Raw genomic sequence first — 18037 nt, forward strand, 5'->3', positions numbered from 1 at the left:
GTCAACAGCACTAAAAAAAAAAAAGGCAGCAAGAGAGAATAACAAATTAACTTGACATTTGTTTTATCAACAGGCGATCCTCGTGTCTCTTTAGTATTGACACAGGCACCAGAATGAGTCATTTTCATCCCTACACGGGTTTGTGTTTTTGGATCTCTCCATGTTTTCCACAGGTACCTGGTTTGTTTTAGGCCAAGATATTAAACTGCTGACCTGATTTTCTATGGTGATATTAAAGCTGTAATAGGCTTCTTGACCTCTTCCTAAATAACAAATGTAGTAAATGTTAGGAGCTGCAAGAACTTACTATGGAAAAGAGAAAAGTATCATATAACATCTCATCCAACCACAAAGAGTATCATCCGACTATGGAAAAGCCCACCCTAGTTTAAACATAAGTCAAACATTTTCTGACGTTAGGGTGGGCTCTGACAAGAATGCCCACTTCAAAAATCAGCAATTGAACAGATATGCAAGGTTGAGAAAATGGGCACACAGCTACTTCTGTCAGTTTTATGTGTACAACCCTTACCATTTGTCTTTAAGAGACGGTCAAAAAGTGGGTGCCTTTTTTTAAATCCCAATTTGTACAATTTGTCACGTCTAACTCCTTTATGAAAGCAAGATTTTAAGACCAGGTATAAACACTTTTTACCTTTCGATATGGTTGGATGAGGTGTTCTATGATCTCATTCTTTTCAAACATACTCTATATAGATTGGCCCTATTCGTCCAGTTCAGGACAATAAAGTTGCAGAGGCTTAAAAACAGGCATCACTTTGAGTTACCACTACAATGTAGATTGGTAAATGTGTGTCTGTTAGTATGTTGTCAGACAATTCCAAATATATGGGCTTACATACCCAAACAAAAAGCAGAGGTTTTTTTCCTCTTTTTAAAACCTCAGAAAAGAACCTTCATTTTCAGACATACAATAAAATGAAGACACAACTAAAATCAAATAGCAATAAATAGAATACATGGCTATATCAATTAAAAAACAAGGCGACCCAAAACTGCTCATCTAGCCTCATGGCTGCAGCTTTAAATATAAAGCTGGTGATTTGGTATGTGTTTTTTTCTCATGTGTAAAGCCAAAGACAAAGAAAAGTTTGGACATACTTTCTTATTCAAGTGAGTAGGAAGCAGTGGCTAAACTCTTGACTTGTAAAGTACTTACAAGTATTGTTTGTATATCCAAAGCCTGATATATTGCATTCTTCTTAGCTGTAAGCCTCCATTGTTGTCCGAAAACGATTAAAAACAGATTAATGAGCCACACTGTTGCACTGGGTGACATATTCATTCACCCTGAAGATAATAGCTACATTAGTTTGGGGTAGCCATCTCTACAGAGATGAGCTAGATTGTCGTGCTACGTATCACAACCTCTTGACTTTGTACTTACAGCTCTCAAAGAACATCAAAGTCAAACTGCAGTAGCTATTGCCTTCAGGGAGAAAAAATATCACTGAGTGCAACAGTGTGGCTCACTGATGTCGATTCGATTGAATTGCTTGCAAGTAGGATCAGTGCATTGTTAGTTTGGCTCTACACATGATTTGTAGACAACAAGAAACATGCAGAAAATTGGTTAGAATTATCCTTCAGATTAACTGATGCATTTAAGCTTTGGCAGCTCTGATGATGTGTGTGTTAAGCCAATATTGCCAGAATTTCTGCATATCCTTGTTCACTCCCTCCTGCTGCCTCATATATTAAATCTGCTGCTTGAAGGGGTTTCTTTCTGCAAGCAGATTTAATAACAGGCAACACATTTTTTTTAGAAAGGGGGCAGAACAGACTCTTTAACGACCCTTTTCACTATAAATGCACTGAACTCTACCAATAACTTTACTGTATCACTCACACAGGCAGACAGCAGCCAGCAGGCTGAGGCCACTCTCTGGGGGCAGGCAGGATGGAAAGAGGGGCTGCAGGACGTAGTTTGCGAAGGTGAGAGCGATCACAGCCTGGTTAGTGGGATAGATAACCAGCACGGCAATCCACAGACGCAGGAAACTGGGACACAACATAAGCAGGTGGTTAATGAGACATGGCAACACACTCATGTCACATACCAGCAACTGCATACACACTCAAACACAAGTATAACAGTGTATGAGAATACCATCCCTCATTACTGCAAAATGTAGTGGCAAACAAAAGGGAAATTAAGATCAAATTAGCATATCAGCTAAGTGCATTACAGTAATGCACTGAAGCATTGTTGTTAAAGAGGAGAGAAATGAGTGGAACTGGGTCAATGACATTCTGGGATGCTGGAAGTAAATTACATTACAAGGGGCTTTAATTACATGGCGAGCACAGCTATGAGGAGGGGGGTGGGGGTGGGGACGGGTGTTTATTGGAAGCCCTCAAAAAAGGCTTGCTACAACCTTTCTGAGACTGCTTAGATGCATCATATGCCGAAAAACATCAGATTTTAAATGCTACACATGGGGGATAATGTTTCTTCTCACCCAGCCAGTCCTCCAAAGATGTCCTTGACATAGGAGTAGTCTCCCCCTGACTTGGGGATGGTCACACCCAACTCCGCATAGCAGAGAGCACCAATGGCTGTGATGATACCGGTGGTGACCCAAACGATCAGGGCTACACCCACTGAGCTGGCATTCTCCAGCACTCCCTTAGGACTCACAAAAATCCCAGATCCAATGATGTTGCCTGAGAAAAAAAATACAGATAGATGCAGAACGGATAAAGAAACAGATCATTAAGTGCTGGCTGCTTTCAGACTGTCAGTGTTACCATTTATATATACACACACACAAAACAACTATGAATACATAACCGATCTGTATAAAGACAACACACTGCCGATACTATTTTCATACACAGTGGGAAAAAATGGGGCCAGTATAGCAGAATGTAGACTATAAAGGGAAAGCTATAGCTTCCTGTCACATTTTCCATTTCCTGTAGTGCTCATGTTTTCCTCTCTGATAATAATCTCTCTCAACACTGAATTAGTCTGGTAGTCTCTAACTACGGCCTCCACTGAAATAGTCTTTTTGGATTGCATCATTTCATTACGAGTTACAAAGAAATTTAAAATAGTGAATAGAAAGAAATTTAATGCCCAAAAATCTATTAGACGAGAAAAAAAAAAAACATGTGATTCCCATGTGGGCCATTTGTGGGTATGCCCATGTAAGCCCCCCGCCACGATATTCCCCAAGTGGGTCCTTTTGTGGGTTTCCTGGAGGCAATTTACACTTGGCTTGAGCTGTATGTGGGTACTCTGGGGCTGGGTTCCCTTGTGCCAGGGCTGCTGCTCAGTGGAGGGATCCCCATGTAAATTTTCTATGCATATCCTACATTTAGTGTGTCATGGACTCGTATTATAGTGTCAGGCCTGTTACAGTGGCACCAAAACCATGAGATACTACTGTTAACAGCATGGTGTAGATAATCATTTCTGTACTTATGTTTAGTTTGCCTGTGGTTTGGCAGAGGAAATGGTTTGTTTTGCCTTTTTAAATCCTGAGAAGATGCCAGAATGAGTTTATATGACTGTAAAGTCTTTAGTGTGTGAAAAGAGATAAGAAGGTGAAATTCATTTATGACTAAGTGAGACCTGCATGGTAACCTCAAACATGTTGAGACTTAAGGTTGCACTGCAAATTAGATTTTCTGCATTTTGCATGACATAATACCCCGGCTGTTACTGCAAACCTGCATCACATGTTGGGACTTACGGGATATTTGTGAATGATGAACTTGTAACCAAAAGCAACCGCAGAAGCAGTCAGGCAAGAGTTAAGCTGATCAATTTCAATTCATTTTACTTTGTATGAAGTTAATTTTCAAATCTTATTGAATTGATAATCCTTTAATGCATTAAAACCTTGTGGTGCAACTTGCCGCAACTGTTAAATCCTCTTTTCTTTTGGGCCATAGCATAGTTGCAACAATACTCTGGGGTCCCATCGGGTATGTGACTCCCACTAACTGCACGGAACAAACTGTGCCAACACAGAAAATGAGGCTACAGCCATTTCTTTCTAATGGTGAAGCAACCATGCTCTCACCATGCTTTTGAGGGTGATGGAAAATGCAGCCTCAACAATAGCAGACAACCATTAGCGGGATTGCTTTTTATTGACTTTTCTTTTTTCCCCCCCTCTCTGCCTGTGTTAGGGTAGTCTGACTGGGTTTGAACGCAGTTTGCAGTTCCCTGGAAACTGCAAAGTGACTTTGAATGAACATGAGGGAGATGTATGATACGGAGAGTGCACTAATGACGCCTGGCAATCATGACAGAGAGAGAGCGAGGATGCAAATGAATGAATGTCCTCAAAATATATTAGTCGGGATCTTGATACTTAGAATTAGACAGGCTGTGATGGAATTCCGGTAAAAGAAAATGTATGATTTCCAATTGCTGTTTAGGTTATTTAAACAATGCCATAGATACTGTATGGCCACCTGCTGGATTTTCTGTTTGCTCTTGAAAAGGGGCCTTTTAAAATTCTCAGCCTTATCCCATTATTCAAGTCCAACACATCCTTATGAGATGAATGCATGCTGTGAAACGCCAGTGATACATGAGGAGGTCTTTATGCAAAAAAAAAAAAAAAAAAAAAAAGTCAGAAAATTAACCTACTGATGAGAAGTTTTTCACATTAGTAGTGCAGGGCTGTGAGAGGAGAGACCACCATATGGATGCACTTACCCACTATAATGCCACAGGCGCTCACAAGTCCGATTTGTTTTTTCAGAGCCACATCTGAGCCTCCTCCTGCATCTTTCCCGACGTCCGGCTGGGAGTCAGCGTGTTCAGATTGAGTGCCCCAGTCGCCCCCACCTCCCTCACAGCCGCCGCTGCTGTTCCGCTTCCTCGGACCCTCGGTCATCCTGAGGGCCCCTGCTAGTCCAGTGTCCGGCTCTCTTTTGTGGGGTCAGGTGAAAGGAGCAGCCCCTCCCTACCTACCTAACCATACATTAAGCATTGTTATTTTTTAAAAAAGAACAATTTGCTGAGTAATTTCTTCCAATCAAATGTTAACATGCTGATGATGTTGGTGCTTTCTGTAGATTTAGCCGGCTAAATTAGAGCAAAAATTAGAAACCACATTACAGCATTAATTATTCAGAGTGCTACATGATGGTCGACCTGGCCACAGTATATTCAGGGTGTATTAGTGACCACAGACATACTTTTAAGTGTGTTTAGCTGAAACATTTAGGCCTACATTAGCTTAAATGTTCAAGTGTTCCAAGTCAAAATTCGCCGGTTTAACGTGTCTCGCGGACGTGCCATCAGTAGGAACCTCGTGCTCTTTATTTCTCTGTGTCAAACTGCAATAAAACAATTAATAAACATAATGACTCACCTTTTCAGCTGATGTGACCCGCAAAAAAACCCCAAAACCCCCTGAAACTCCCCGTTATGTGTCGGGCTTCATGTTGGGTTGCATGACTGTCGGCAGGTCGTGGTAAGGGGGATAACAAAAGACTTCCAGCTGACTGCCTCGATAAATAGAAAAGCTGGTTATTTTCAGCCAATCAGCGAAGCCCAAATTGTCAACACGCCTCAGGACCCGCCCACTGGAGTGAGACCCAAGGTCTGTTCATCTCATTGACAAAATAGTGGTTATAAAGAAATACTACACTTTCATTGTTTCATTGTTACAAACTGGCTTCAATGGTAACGAAAGTGTTAAAATAAATGTCCAAATCTGTTAAAAAAAAAAGGTAAAAAGGTAAAAAAAAAACAACAACAAAATACAAACAAACAAAAACACACTCAAAAACCATACAAACAGAAAACTTTTTTTATTTATTTAAACTTGGATTGAGACTTACTTGTGGTACACGTGTACTTTTTGTTGCCTAAAATAGTTTAGTTGAAATATATAAAAAAATATAAATAATTTCAGTTAAACTGTGTGGTATGTGTGTGTATATGTATATGTGTTTATATAGCCTACATATATTTCACTTCAAATATGTGCAATGACAGTATCAACTCAGGTATATTATGATTTGACATCATTAATATTGTGTACATAATATGACTATTCTTTTTACTGTTTTTTACTACTATTGTCTGTTTGTTTTATTGCTTGTCTGCTTACTTATTATTTCTTGTTTACTTATTCTTCTATTTTTACTGTCCACTTGCTGCTGCAATAATGTACATTTCCCCACTGTGGGACTATATCTTATCTTACATGTATATAATAAATATAATTGGTATTACTTAGTTGCTCAAATGATTACATAAGATGACTAACCACATAAAATGATGACTTGATATATCATGATTCAGTTTATAATTTAAAATAAAGATGCAGGTTCAAACTTGTTTTTTTTTAATATTTTGAATATTTGACATGTAGTTTTATGAATAATGGTACAGATATTAAATGGGTTGTTTTTGGTATGAGTCACCTAGTCACATGCACTTCTATATCCTTGTAATATTTACATCAAGAACCAATGCAGCTACACTATGTAATAAAAAAATGGTGGGCTTAGTCATGTTGTCCTTTAACATAACCTACATTTTATAGAATTGCACAGGCAATGTGTACAAGCCTCAGTTATGCGTGTCTATCTTGAAGAACTGCATTTTGTAAAATATATGCAAACAAGTGTATGCCACAAGATAAGGCAGGGTGTGTTCGTCAACCTACATGTTGACTGAAGTGATGACATTCAGCTGCCTGGCAGGATAGGTTTTTAATATAGAGGAGCCCTAGTGTTCAAATAAGACATGGAAGATCATGGGTGTTATGCTCCAGATATGCTCATTATAGAATTAAATCATGTTAAGCTGGATCACTAACAGATGCGATTGAAGAGCTTTTTAAGAACTGAATTGGTTTTGTTAAATGCATTGACACAAGCACACAGCATTAGTGTGTTAAGTGTGGAATTGGTGACTGTGTTGTTACATTTGACAGGTCTGAATTACCACTTAGACCAAAATAAACCACCTATGCCTCTACTAGTCTGTGCACATTAGGGTAGGTGTGAAGACTACAACCAACAGTAATAGCTTTTGAACAGATTCCCACAAGGGTGACACCTACTGGACAAATCACACCCTTGCGTCATTTCATTTGAACAAAACTCTAAAAATATTTCTCCTGCAGTCATTCAGAAATTATTCAAACTTTTTCAATAAATTTACACACCAATTCAAAAATTGCGCAGCGTGATGTAACCAAAAAAAAAAAGAAGCAGAGAATGTATCGAGAACATTACAGTGTCATCTTTATTGACATGGTTCAAACTTACAGAAACAAAGTAACAAAGGTATGAAGACAGCTCCGAAACAACACAGTATGTAATATGAATGGTGTAAATGTCCTGTGACCTTTTTGAGTTGAGGAGAAGGGTGTTTTTGTCAGTACTGGTATGGAATGTGCATTTGATAAGGCATAGGTCTTGTTGGATTGAATGTGTGTCTGCAATGCCAGTTCACAACAGTGGAGAAAAAAACAACGACAAAAAAACCCAAAAAACATGAGGAACAAGTGGCACCGTGTTTGACCTAATCTGAATAAGCCAATCTCACAGCAACAATACACTTCGTGTCCATGCCTGCTGAAACAGACGTCTAGACCAATTTCTGAAAAAACACAGACCGAAAAATCTGCTTTATCCCGATCAACTGTTTCGATGCCGACTCGAAAGTGCCTACAATTGGTAGTTTTCAAACCCAGACTGCACTGCCTTTAGGAGGTTCAACATCACGCTTCCAGGTTTGACCAAACATCTATATATAAAAAAAAGAGCCCAGGTCCACCCCCACTTCTACTGCCACCTAGTGTTACAGAAACATGTGAGAGTGTATGCCTGTTAGACGAGTGTGTTTTATGTGTCGTCTTCACAGGCCGATGGTGTAAGAGCGTCCTGCGGGGTTGTGAATGGCAGAGCAGGAGGGCTCGGTCACGGCCCATTCATACCACACTTTCTTCCCGTTGTTGCAGCGCCAGAATCGGACTGTGACGTCATCATCCCGGGATATGGTGATGGGTTGCTATGGTGATGGAGGAGGAAAAAATATGTACTTGTGAAGACAACTAAATTTAAGACTAAAAAGGGAATTAATCGAGAAGAGACTGTGTGACTTACTTTGAGGGGGAAGAGGATGGGGAACCAGGAGAACATTCCAGGTGAATGTGTATCTGGTTTTATACCTGACACAAACACACACACACACAATATTACCATGAATGTTTAGACCCAATCTTAGCACAGCATGATGTCCTCTTTATAAAAAGCTGACTTACTGAGTGTGACATCTTTATACAGCGTGGTCTCAAAGTAGCCAGCAAAGCCGTGGAGCACCGAGTTACAACCCACTGAGAATCTGAGGCACTGATACCTGTTGTTGTTCATATCTGAAAGAAGAAAGGATCATCAGCTCATTCAAAACTAATCATGTAAAAGTGTTTAATGAGCTTGTTTATTAGCGTACAATATGAGTTTTATGCGTTTCTGTCTACCTTTTGTGGGGTGTTTGAAGGTGAAGCATGCTTTGGGCTCAGCCAACTGGTGGAAGTTGTGGAGGCGCACTACATAGGGTGTCTCAAAATGGCACTCAGGGTCCTTGTCACGTTCCCGGCATCCCCGTACCTCGTTGTAAAGCTTGGAGGAGGACAGTGGAGCCAGGAAGGACGTGTAGGAGCAGGGAATGCTTACGCCATCATCTGAGAGTGACATGGTGAGAAGAGGGGGAAAAAAAAGGGAAAAGAGAAAGTGAGATTTAAGGATGCATGGCAGGTAATGGAGGATAACATTGTTTTCACATTGCTTGTTGTGGCAGGCAATGGAGAGCTGGTACAGTATGCTTTCAATTCTTACAAAAAAAAAAGAAAAAAAAAAGGGAGGGTCAAAAATTACTTAAACGCAACAATAAAGTACCTTTGAGAAAGTGCTGTGCTCCGTCTAAGCACTCAGGGGAGAGTTCATTGTCACCAAACGATCCGAGCAGCTCGCTGACAATGATGTCGGCCTTCTCAGGTGCCGCCCATTCCCGCATGTCACATGAAACCACTGTCACCTGATCACCCCACTCCTCAAAGCGCCAATTCTCTAGCCTGAGGAAAATGCCAGTGTGAATGTGGTGCAGTGTAGGGAATCAATAAGACATGTAGACAGATTTCTAGGCTCCAGTCTACAATCTGGTAAATGATTGTGTGCAACAAGAGTTGCAGGTGTGCGTGCAGCTGTGGAACTCTGAAAATATCTTAAAACCTTTCAGTCAAACTTTTCTAATATTATGCTCCAGTGGAACTCATCCTGGTAAAGTATATTCACATGATAAAAGTACCTGTGAGTATATTTGTCAGTATTTTTTCAAAGCTGGGCTCAGACATGATCACTGACATAATGTTTAGTGTTCAACTCACGTGACGACAGCATTGGGATTTTTCTCCACAGCGTACACCTTCAGCTTCCTGTCTGCCTGTCTGGCAGCACGCAGGGATGCATTGACTAGGGGACCCCTGCCTGCACCCAACACCATCAGCACCCTATGTCAAGGACATAACATCATTTTAGGGAACAGTGCTCACTCACCAGTGGAGTTATAATATTTAATGTTGCCAAGTGAGTGGCTGATCCACAGAGGAGGGTTAGTCAATTCTGAAAGTGATTTTCCACTGCAATTTCTGAATGAAAGCCGTTTTGTTATTGTTTATGTAAGGAGTTGTGTACTGCTACTTACTGAACATTGGTGTCTTTCTCCTCCTCTGGGACTCTGTCAAGTAGACATTTATATACAGCCTGTAGACACAAGACAAAGCAGTTTTTAATCAATATGCTGAGTGTCAAAATCTTGAATATTTTGCAGCCAGGCAATTGTCCCAACCAAGCTGGCCTACATTAAAAATGCCACTAGAGTATAGTACGGGTAGAAGCTATTGTAAATTGAAGTGGTATCAACATTAAAATTTCCACTGAGAAGAGAGGGGAGAATGTTTAAGGTCCCTGTCTCTCTCCCCACATCTGAATTGTTCAGAATGATTCAGGCATGGTTATGAGAAACAGACAGAAAAAAGGCAACATGTGGATGACAACAACACAGCTGTACAGGTTATTGTAAGTTCACAGAAACAACTAATCTTGATAAGGCATTGTGAAAAATGCTTCTACAAGCTACAGCTAGATGACACTTGCTTCTGATTAATTAGTGCACAAAAAACCTCAAACCTAAATGAATCCTACATATACACATTATCTTGTGGCTAGTCAAGTGTATGCTCTATTGTGTTTCTGTACATGGAAATGTTTAACAATAGTGTCAGTTACAGCTGTGTCTTACCTGTTGGTACTGTGAATATTTAATAGGATCCTTCTCAAATACTTCATACGTCTGAGACTCCAGGTTGTCCATGAGGGGCTAAAAGATGGGGGAAAAAAGTTCTTTGAGCTTTAAAGCATCAAAAAAGCATTTCATGTATGTGAACACAAATAAGCACTTGCTTACCTGGAGAGGAGACTGCAGGTAGTCTTCGTAGCCTTTGGCAAAGAGCTCGTAGGCATTGGGTGCAGGCCGGTTCTGATTGAGGTATTCCAGGTACTGCAGGTAGGATCGGAAGTCCTTCTCAGTGTGGCGACTGGTGCCTGTAAAGATGAACTGGGCCTCCAGCTGAGAAAGAAGACGGCTTTCATTAAAATTCCATGCCTGTGTTTGGCAAGTAATGAATCCATGTCGAACCATATATCACAGTATACCTTGAAAAGACGGAAGATTATTCGCTGATGGGCTTTTGACAAGACAGGGAAGCCCTTCTTATTAGTTAGGAAGATGCTGGTTGGAAGTATAGCTGCCTTGATTGGTTCTCCGAGCCATTTATCAATCACAGCTTCTGAGGGCATGTCTGCTCCAATTTCAATAGCTGCAGGGATACAAAAGAGTTCATTTTCAGTACAAGACACAATAATTATTTCTTAATGCACTGACTTGGCCTCAGGTGGCTGCTTCATAGTGTGCTCTCTCTCACCGAGACAGATCCTCTTGTTGTAATCACAAAGGGTTCTAAACGAGTGCCACCTAAAAGGGTGGAGGCAAGTAAACAAAATGAGTCACGACTTATAAAGGAAATCAATAAAGGGGGTTTTTAGTATGCAGACAGCATTCAGTCTCAGGAAGCGGCGTGAAACTAACCAGCTCCAGGTCTTCTCATCAACGCTTGAGTCATCGATGCAAGTGGTCGGCTCGTTCTCAATCAGATCTTCCCGCATGTCGTCTGAAGACATCAGCGGGACGCGAATCCAGAACTAATCACACAAAAGTGGACAACGGCGATTAAGTGATGACTCGAGCTGTCTGATCCTTAAAAAAAAAAAAAGAAGCTATCTACATGAGCTGTTGATGTCTCTTTTAAGGCTTCGTGTCTTACATTTGAGGTGTGGTGTCCAGTGTGGATATGGTTTAGCAGCACACGGGCGAGGTTGGCATTACAAGCTCCTTTCAGAGGGACCATGAAGACAGGCAGGCCCAGGTAGGCTGAGAAATTCAGCTCCTGTGAAAGAGCCTGGAGAGAAATAGGGAAAATAATGATTAGAGCATGAAGGGTTGACACAAGGTAGAGAGGAGAGACTGGACTGGTGAAGTTCACTCATGCTACTAAATCTTGACATCAAAGAACCCTTTTCCAGCATCGACATCCATGATGGGTTCAAAGAAAGTGGACTTCAGAGAAATTGTCCAAAGTGAGGGACTTACAGCCTCTGAGTTTCTGCGTTCTGTCTCGATTTCGGAATCTGCGTTGATCCATGGAGAGAGCTTTCCGACAATAAGAGTATTCCAATCTGGAAAAAGGACAAAGGATTGACAATATTTTGTTAGTGTTGTGAAGACTGACAGTTAATACAAGTAGAAAATGCAGCTTTACAGCCACAAAAATATACACACAAGTTACACAGTAATAGCAATAATTAACAAGAATTGCTTTTTACCGTCACACAACAGTTTTCTATGGTGATAATGATTTTTTGGGGTGTCCGATACGTTTGATGTTGTCTGCTTCCTGAAAATGTATTTTAGTATCAATCGCTTGCTTATATGATTATATTTTCTAGCATTTCAGCTCCTATTTTCAAACTTAAAATGAGACACTGAATGCCTGTCTCTGTCTGGATAAAGGTTGATGAACAGTGGAAAGCCTGGGAAAACGCTGGAAATAAGTCCACACTTTACAAAGTCCAACATGTTTTATTTTATAAATCAGAATTTTGAATGTACATAAATCAAACCAAGCCAAAATAGTGAGAGAATAAATTAAAGATAAAAAGTAAAACTCTCACAGTTTGATCTGAGTCCCATGAGCTTTCAGTTCAAGGGCTGTCTGAGATGCTGGTGCTATATAGCAACATATAATGGGGATCAATATTGTACATTGCACCTTTAAACACATGTATTACGTGTTCCCTTTTTGGTTTGAGAAAATTACAACACTGCTGCTAAAATTTCACACACTCATTAATATCTCAAGCACTCAATGGTAATGATTTTCACTCACAAACTGTGCTACTGTTTTAAGTCATCCCTCCTCTCCTGAAAGGTATAAGAGTTGGAGTAGAGTAGCTCCTTTAAGAACTACAGCAGTGTGTAATGTGTGTGTGCGTGTAGCGAGTGTGTGGTTAAGCAAGTGACAGAATAGTGATAGTGATTACAAGTGGAGCATAGGAAAAGGTTAGCATTAAGTTGTCAATCTGGCAGTAAATGTACAGTACAGACTACAGTATTTAAGTTAATGAATGCTGCAGCTTCTCAAGACCAAGAAAAGTCTTGTCTGTTGTTTCCTCAACTGCTGGAAAAGTGAAGGGGGCTAGTGATAATGGGTTAGCCTCACCTGACCAGACTCACTTAAGGCGGGTTGACCTTTAAGGTGGACCAGTTATTGCCATTTCAGTGTCAATCGCAGCCGATATAAACAACGGATAGAGAATTTTCTGGCTGCTGGCTGTATTTGCACTGCAGGCTTCAAGTTTACACATCACACTGGTTATGGTCATTGTTGATTTTCAATGTGCCTTCTCTCTCCTATCCTTCTCTCTCTCTCTCTCTCTCTACCCCAACCGGTGGAGGCAGACGGTCGCCCACTTTGAGTCTGGTTCTGCCTGAGGTTCCTTCCTCTAAAAGGGAGTTTTTTCTTGCCACTGTCACCAAGTACTTGCTCGTGTGGGAATGTTGGGTCTCTTTAAAATTAAACCTGAAGAGTACGGTTTAGAACCTGCTCTGTGGAAAGTGCCTTGTGATGACTGTTGTGATTTGGCACTATACAAATAAAGATTGATTGAGATTGATTGATTGATTATGTTTGCATGTTGGACCACAATCGTCTACCAAACGTGTTGTGATGTCACAAATCAGATGTACACGTCTTATTATTTGAGACTTGAGGTGAGAAACTTTCCCCTCCGGGAGTTTAATGTGGAAACAACTTTCTAGTGTCAAAAAGTGCAAATACATGATTCTACACATGTGAGGTAACAACATATTTATACACATAAACACATTTCTGAATGGAGGTGGACTTTAAAGACATTGTAATAAACATTGTAATTTTCATGCCTGATTAAGAGTAAGTTTTGGATACATATGGTTTCCAGAGATCATTCACAACACAGTATTAAAGTAATAAACACTGTGCAATGATGATTGAGTTTAAGTAGTGTTCCTATGAGCATGACTTGACACATTGCACTTTTAATGTCCAATGTTGTGCAATATTAGTACTTCATGTATAATACCAATTTCAATTAAACTGTGCGATATATATGAAAAATATGCCGCCACCCCCCCCCCCCCCCCCACACACTTTAATGTGTAATAACAATATAATCTCTGGTACATTATCACTCAATACCAATATTACTGTTGTGCTGAAAATAATGCCACAATTATCAATTATTATTATTTTTTAATTATATACGCTATTATTATTATCACTGTTTTTCATACTTATTTATTGATCTGTATTCTTTCTTATTGATGCTCTTCTATTTTTACTGTCCACTTGCTGCTGTAATACTGTACATTTCTCCATTGTGGGACTAATAAAGGAATATCTTATCTTATCTGGGACATCACAGCTAGATTTGAAGCTAATCCTGGTCCAGTATGCAACTTACACAAGTGTGATGTGGAAACTTGAAGCACCTACACTGAAAACTAACATTACAGTAAAGTAGGAAACATCATTGTAGCAGGAGATGTGGGGGAAAAAACACATGGGTCTCATATAACTATTCCAAGCATAGTGTTTTCATAAATCTGAAAATATATCTGATGGAGCTCTTTAAAGTATTCGAGCAGTACATTATGAGAACATGCAGAGAAACCTAACTTGGAGATTAAAGTTTAATTAGTCAAAGTGGTTGTTGTCAATGTGCCAAATGTTCAACAAGACGAACTGAAATTCAGGGGCAAAACACCCAATAAATAATTCATTCGTCTACATGTAGATTTACACTTTGGAACAGTTACATGGGGATCACAGAGGGGGGGGGGGGGGGGGGGGGGGGGTTCCTTGCATACAGGTGTGCCCTCGTTAGATGACGTCTAGTGTCTGTGTTAGAGACTGCAGATATCTAACCTCTTCCACACAGGAGCAGATCTGACCGGGTCTGAGCACCGAGCCTGGATTTAGCAGGCTCCAACTCAAACTCCCTGTTGAACCTCGAGTGGAACAGGGGCATGCACAGGAAGTCAAACCTGGACAGCAGAGAAAGAAAAAAAGAGAAATCACAACATTTAAGCATTTATATGACTTTTAATACCAAGCACAGCAATACAATTAAACATGTTTACTTAAGTATCCATTAGCCAGCTAACGTAGGTTGGGCAGAGCAGCCTTCATAGGAGATAATAAACACTGCACACCGGTCTCAAGCAGCACTGTGATTGGACACGTGCTGTTGATTCACCGGCTAGCTTAGCATCACGCACTGACATTACATTATCTTCCCGTACATTCACTTCTCCTGTACAAAAACAGCCCACACCGTGCAGCAGTCTGCTTACCCAAGCTTGGCAACCACAGCTAGCGTGTCAGCTACCTCCGGCACACAATTCAAATCCCTCCCGCAGGACACCCTGCTCCCCGCGCTGCTGGCGGACGCCATGATTTGGACTGAATGGGTAGACTGTGCTGGGACCGTCTCGTTTCTCCGGTTTTCGAGGAGACTGGCGCCATTTTGGATCTGCGAGGGCGTCCATGGTCATTGGTTAGTGAGGTGACATAGAACCGGAATGGCTACGCAAGTGCGTCAGTTGCTCATCTCGTACATTATCGCGATACATACAACGTGCGTATCAATCTATCAATTTGGCTTTAGTTTATTTTAGCAGTTGATGTCAACTTACTTTTTCAAAAGAGATGAATAAAAGTTTGTTCTGTAAATATTAAAGTTTTTTTATTTTAAAAAATAGAATAAAATAAAATAAAACTTCTTATAAAAGTATATACTAGTAGCCTAGTAGTAAAGTATACTACTACTTCAGTTCAACTGTGCAAAATGTATATATATTTTTTCACTTTAAATCTGTACACTAACAATATCAAACTCGGCTATATTATCACTTAGTATTACTCTGGTACTTAATGTTACTATTACTATTACTATATTTTCCTACATTTTCAATAATATTTCCTATCATTTTTATTGTTTTTGTACGTATTTATTATTTATTGTTCTTTATTCTTTCTTATTGACGCTCTCTGCAATAAATGTGCACATTGTGGGACTAATAAAGGAATATCTTATCTTATCTTAACTAATTTGAAATATTCTTATTGGTTTCTTCTCAGCTGAGTAACTTCTCTGTGTTAATGTTTTGCTGCTGGTGCAGGTCACTGTTCCCTATGTAGCCATAGAGAGCAGGTTTGTTAGAAAATAACTTCTGCTGTTAATGGTTGTAGCCTCACTTTAATAAACTGAAAGCAATAAAAAAAGGAAGAAGTCTGAACTTGCACACAGCTGGTAACATCATGCAGTCACACATTAGAACATACAAGGTTTGCAGAAAGTGGCTTCTCTACATATCACTTTCATTGCAGGTTAGATAAAATATCGCTTATGTCAACTCAAAGGCTTTTGGATAAAGGTGTGTGTGTGTGTGTGTGTGTGTGTGTGTGTGTGTGTGTGTGTGTTGGTGTGTGGGTGTGTGTGGGTGGGTGATTGGGGAGTATTTTTGTGCAAGCTGTCATATTTCAGAGGACTATAAAAGGGTCAAAACTGTTTTTTGGAACAGTAGATGAGAGAGTGAGAGGAGATGGCTACATTCCCAAGAAAAAACAGACTGGGATTTGTGATCTTATGACTTTATTTGACTGTTTTTCCTCAGGATGGACTTGGGTTTAATCTGTGTTTGAGGAGTATATTTTTTATCATCCTTCCTCCAGGAAAGACATTTTAATTTTGTGATCAAAGAATCTATATCTGCTTCACTTACATCGTAATGGCTCTGGAAGATATTTGTAGCTTCAAGGACTCTCCTGTGCATGACAAGTGGTTTCCTGCTTTGCCTTTGGAAGACATGGCCACATCTTTCAATTTGACTGATTACAACCTTGGGTGGAGGAGACTGAAGAAATCAGAAAGAAACAGTGGCGCCCCTCTGCACATATTTACCCCAACCGTGCCAAACTCTGCCCATTTCAACCATTCAATGACAGTTCGCAGGCCTTTCCCTCTGTGTCATGGAACAACGACCCTGGGCTTCATCTTCCAAGGTGGAGTCATTGCAGCTGCAGACACACGTGCCAGTGCTGGAGGGCTTGTTGCTTGTCCAGCTGTCCATAAAATAACCCCAATTCACTCCCATTTAGTGGTCACATCCTCTGGTAGCGGTGCAGACTGCATGCTGTGGGAGCGAATATTGGCAAGAGAAATCAGACTCTACCAGTTGAGGCACAGACGCCGCCTGTCAATAAGAGGCACTGCCAAGCTTCTCTCATTTATGCTGCACCCTTTTAAAGGCACTGAAGTGTGTGTGGCCCTTACACTGTGTGGCTGGGACACAGAAGCAGTTACCTCTGACTGTGCAAATGACAGCTCCCTAGCTGTTAACCAAGATGTTACCACCGTTACACATTCTGCATCCGCTAACTGTGGCCCAAAGCTGATATATGTGTGCAGCGACGGGGCCCGTCTGCAGGGAAATGTCTTTTCTGTCGGCTCAGGCTCTCCTTATGCTTATGGAGTACTGGACAGAGGGATGAGGTGGAGCCTGAGCAAAGAGGAGGCCATCTCTTTGGCAAGAGAAGCAGTGTTCAGGGCCACTCACAGGGATGCATACTCAGGAAACAACGTGGACCTCTTCCACATCACGGCTCAGGGATGGAGCCAGAGACCCAGGGAGGACTTGAAAGAGGAATATTACAGAGAGATGGAGAAGAGGGCAAAGATAGTGGAGAAGAGAAAAAGAGCAAGAGAATTAAATGATCCAAGATAAGGCAAACAATTGATGTGTGTGTGGAGGGGGTGGGTTAACAGGGGCTAAATGTTATATTATGAGATATTATAGCATATTGATAGGCAAATAGCAGCCCATGGACGAAATCTGGCCCTGATTAAGGTTTTAATTTTCATATTTTACATCAAAACTTACATACATTTTCCACAAATCTACTGTAGATTTAACCAAAACATGTTGTACTGCCACCACACAAGAGGATAATTTAAAACTATGGTTGTGCCCTGCTATTTGAACAAGGAAGGGTGCTGAAATTAAGTTTAATAAACCTAAAATCAGTTAAAGTTTAATGTGTGAATTCCACAACTTTAGCCTGTGTGACCATAACAGATTTGTTCTTCACAAAAACAAATGGTTGGCAGTCTGACAGAAGTGGTGTTTTGAATTTTAGCCATATATTTCTTATCTGTGTTATAAATCTATTTCATTATTAAATGAAATAAAAGACAAAACATATAGCCTTGAGAGTGTATCCACGTGTTCAGCTATAATTAATCTATGATGTTTAATATAATTTAACATTATGAATATGTCACCTACACAGGGGTTGACAAACCTACGGCCTGT

At 40.4% G+C, this 18037-nt stretch overlaps 2 protein-coding genes across 2 annotated transcripts; one reads left to right on the forward strand and one right to left on the reverse strand.

Annotated features, from left to right (window-relative positions):
• Window positions 1–7226: 7226 nt before the first annotated feature.
• prmt5 (protein arginine methyltransferase 5) lies at window positions 7227–15117 on the reverse strand. Its single transcript, XM_053329754.1, has 16 exons — window positions 15017–15117; window positions 14589–14707; window positions 11714–11799; window positions 11388–11522; window positions 11153–11265; window positions 10989–11038; window positions 10720–10883; window positions 10472–10633; window positions 10307–10384; window positions 9710–9768; window positions 9393–9515; window positions 8905–9080; window positions 8487–8690; window positions 8271–8381; window positions 8113–8177; window positions 7227–8017 (listed from the first exon to the last, which is right to left on the reverse strand). The coding sequence occupies exons 1-16, from the start codon at window positions 15115–15117 to the stop codon at window positions 7865–7867; spliced, it is 1899 nt and encodes a 632-aa protein (XP_053185729.1). The 3' UTR covers window positions 7227–7864.
• Window positions 15118–16453: 1336 nt separating this feature from the next.
• On the forward strand, window positions 16454–17449 carry psmb11a (proteasome 20S subunit beta 11a). The gene has a single exon (XM_053330645.1). It carries the CDS (start codon window positions 16454–16456, stop codon window positions 17447–17449), a length of 996 nt encoding a protein of 331 aa, XP_053186620.1.
• Window positions 17450–18037: the final 588 nt, after the last annotated feature.

Source organism: Scomber japonicus, chromosome 12 (assembly GCF_027409825.1).
Source record: "Scomber japonicus isolate fScoJap1 chromosome 12, fScoJap1.pri, whole genome shotgun sequence".
Classification (NCBI taxonomy): domain Eukaryota; kingdom Metazoa; phylum Chordata; class Actinopteri; order Scombriformes; family Scombridae; genus Scomber; species Scomber japonicus.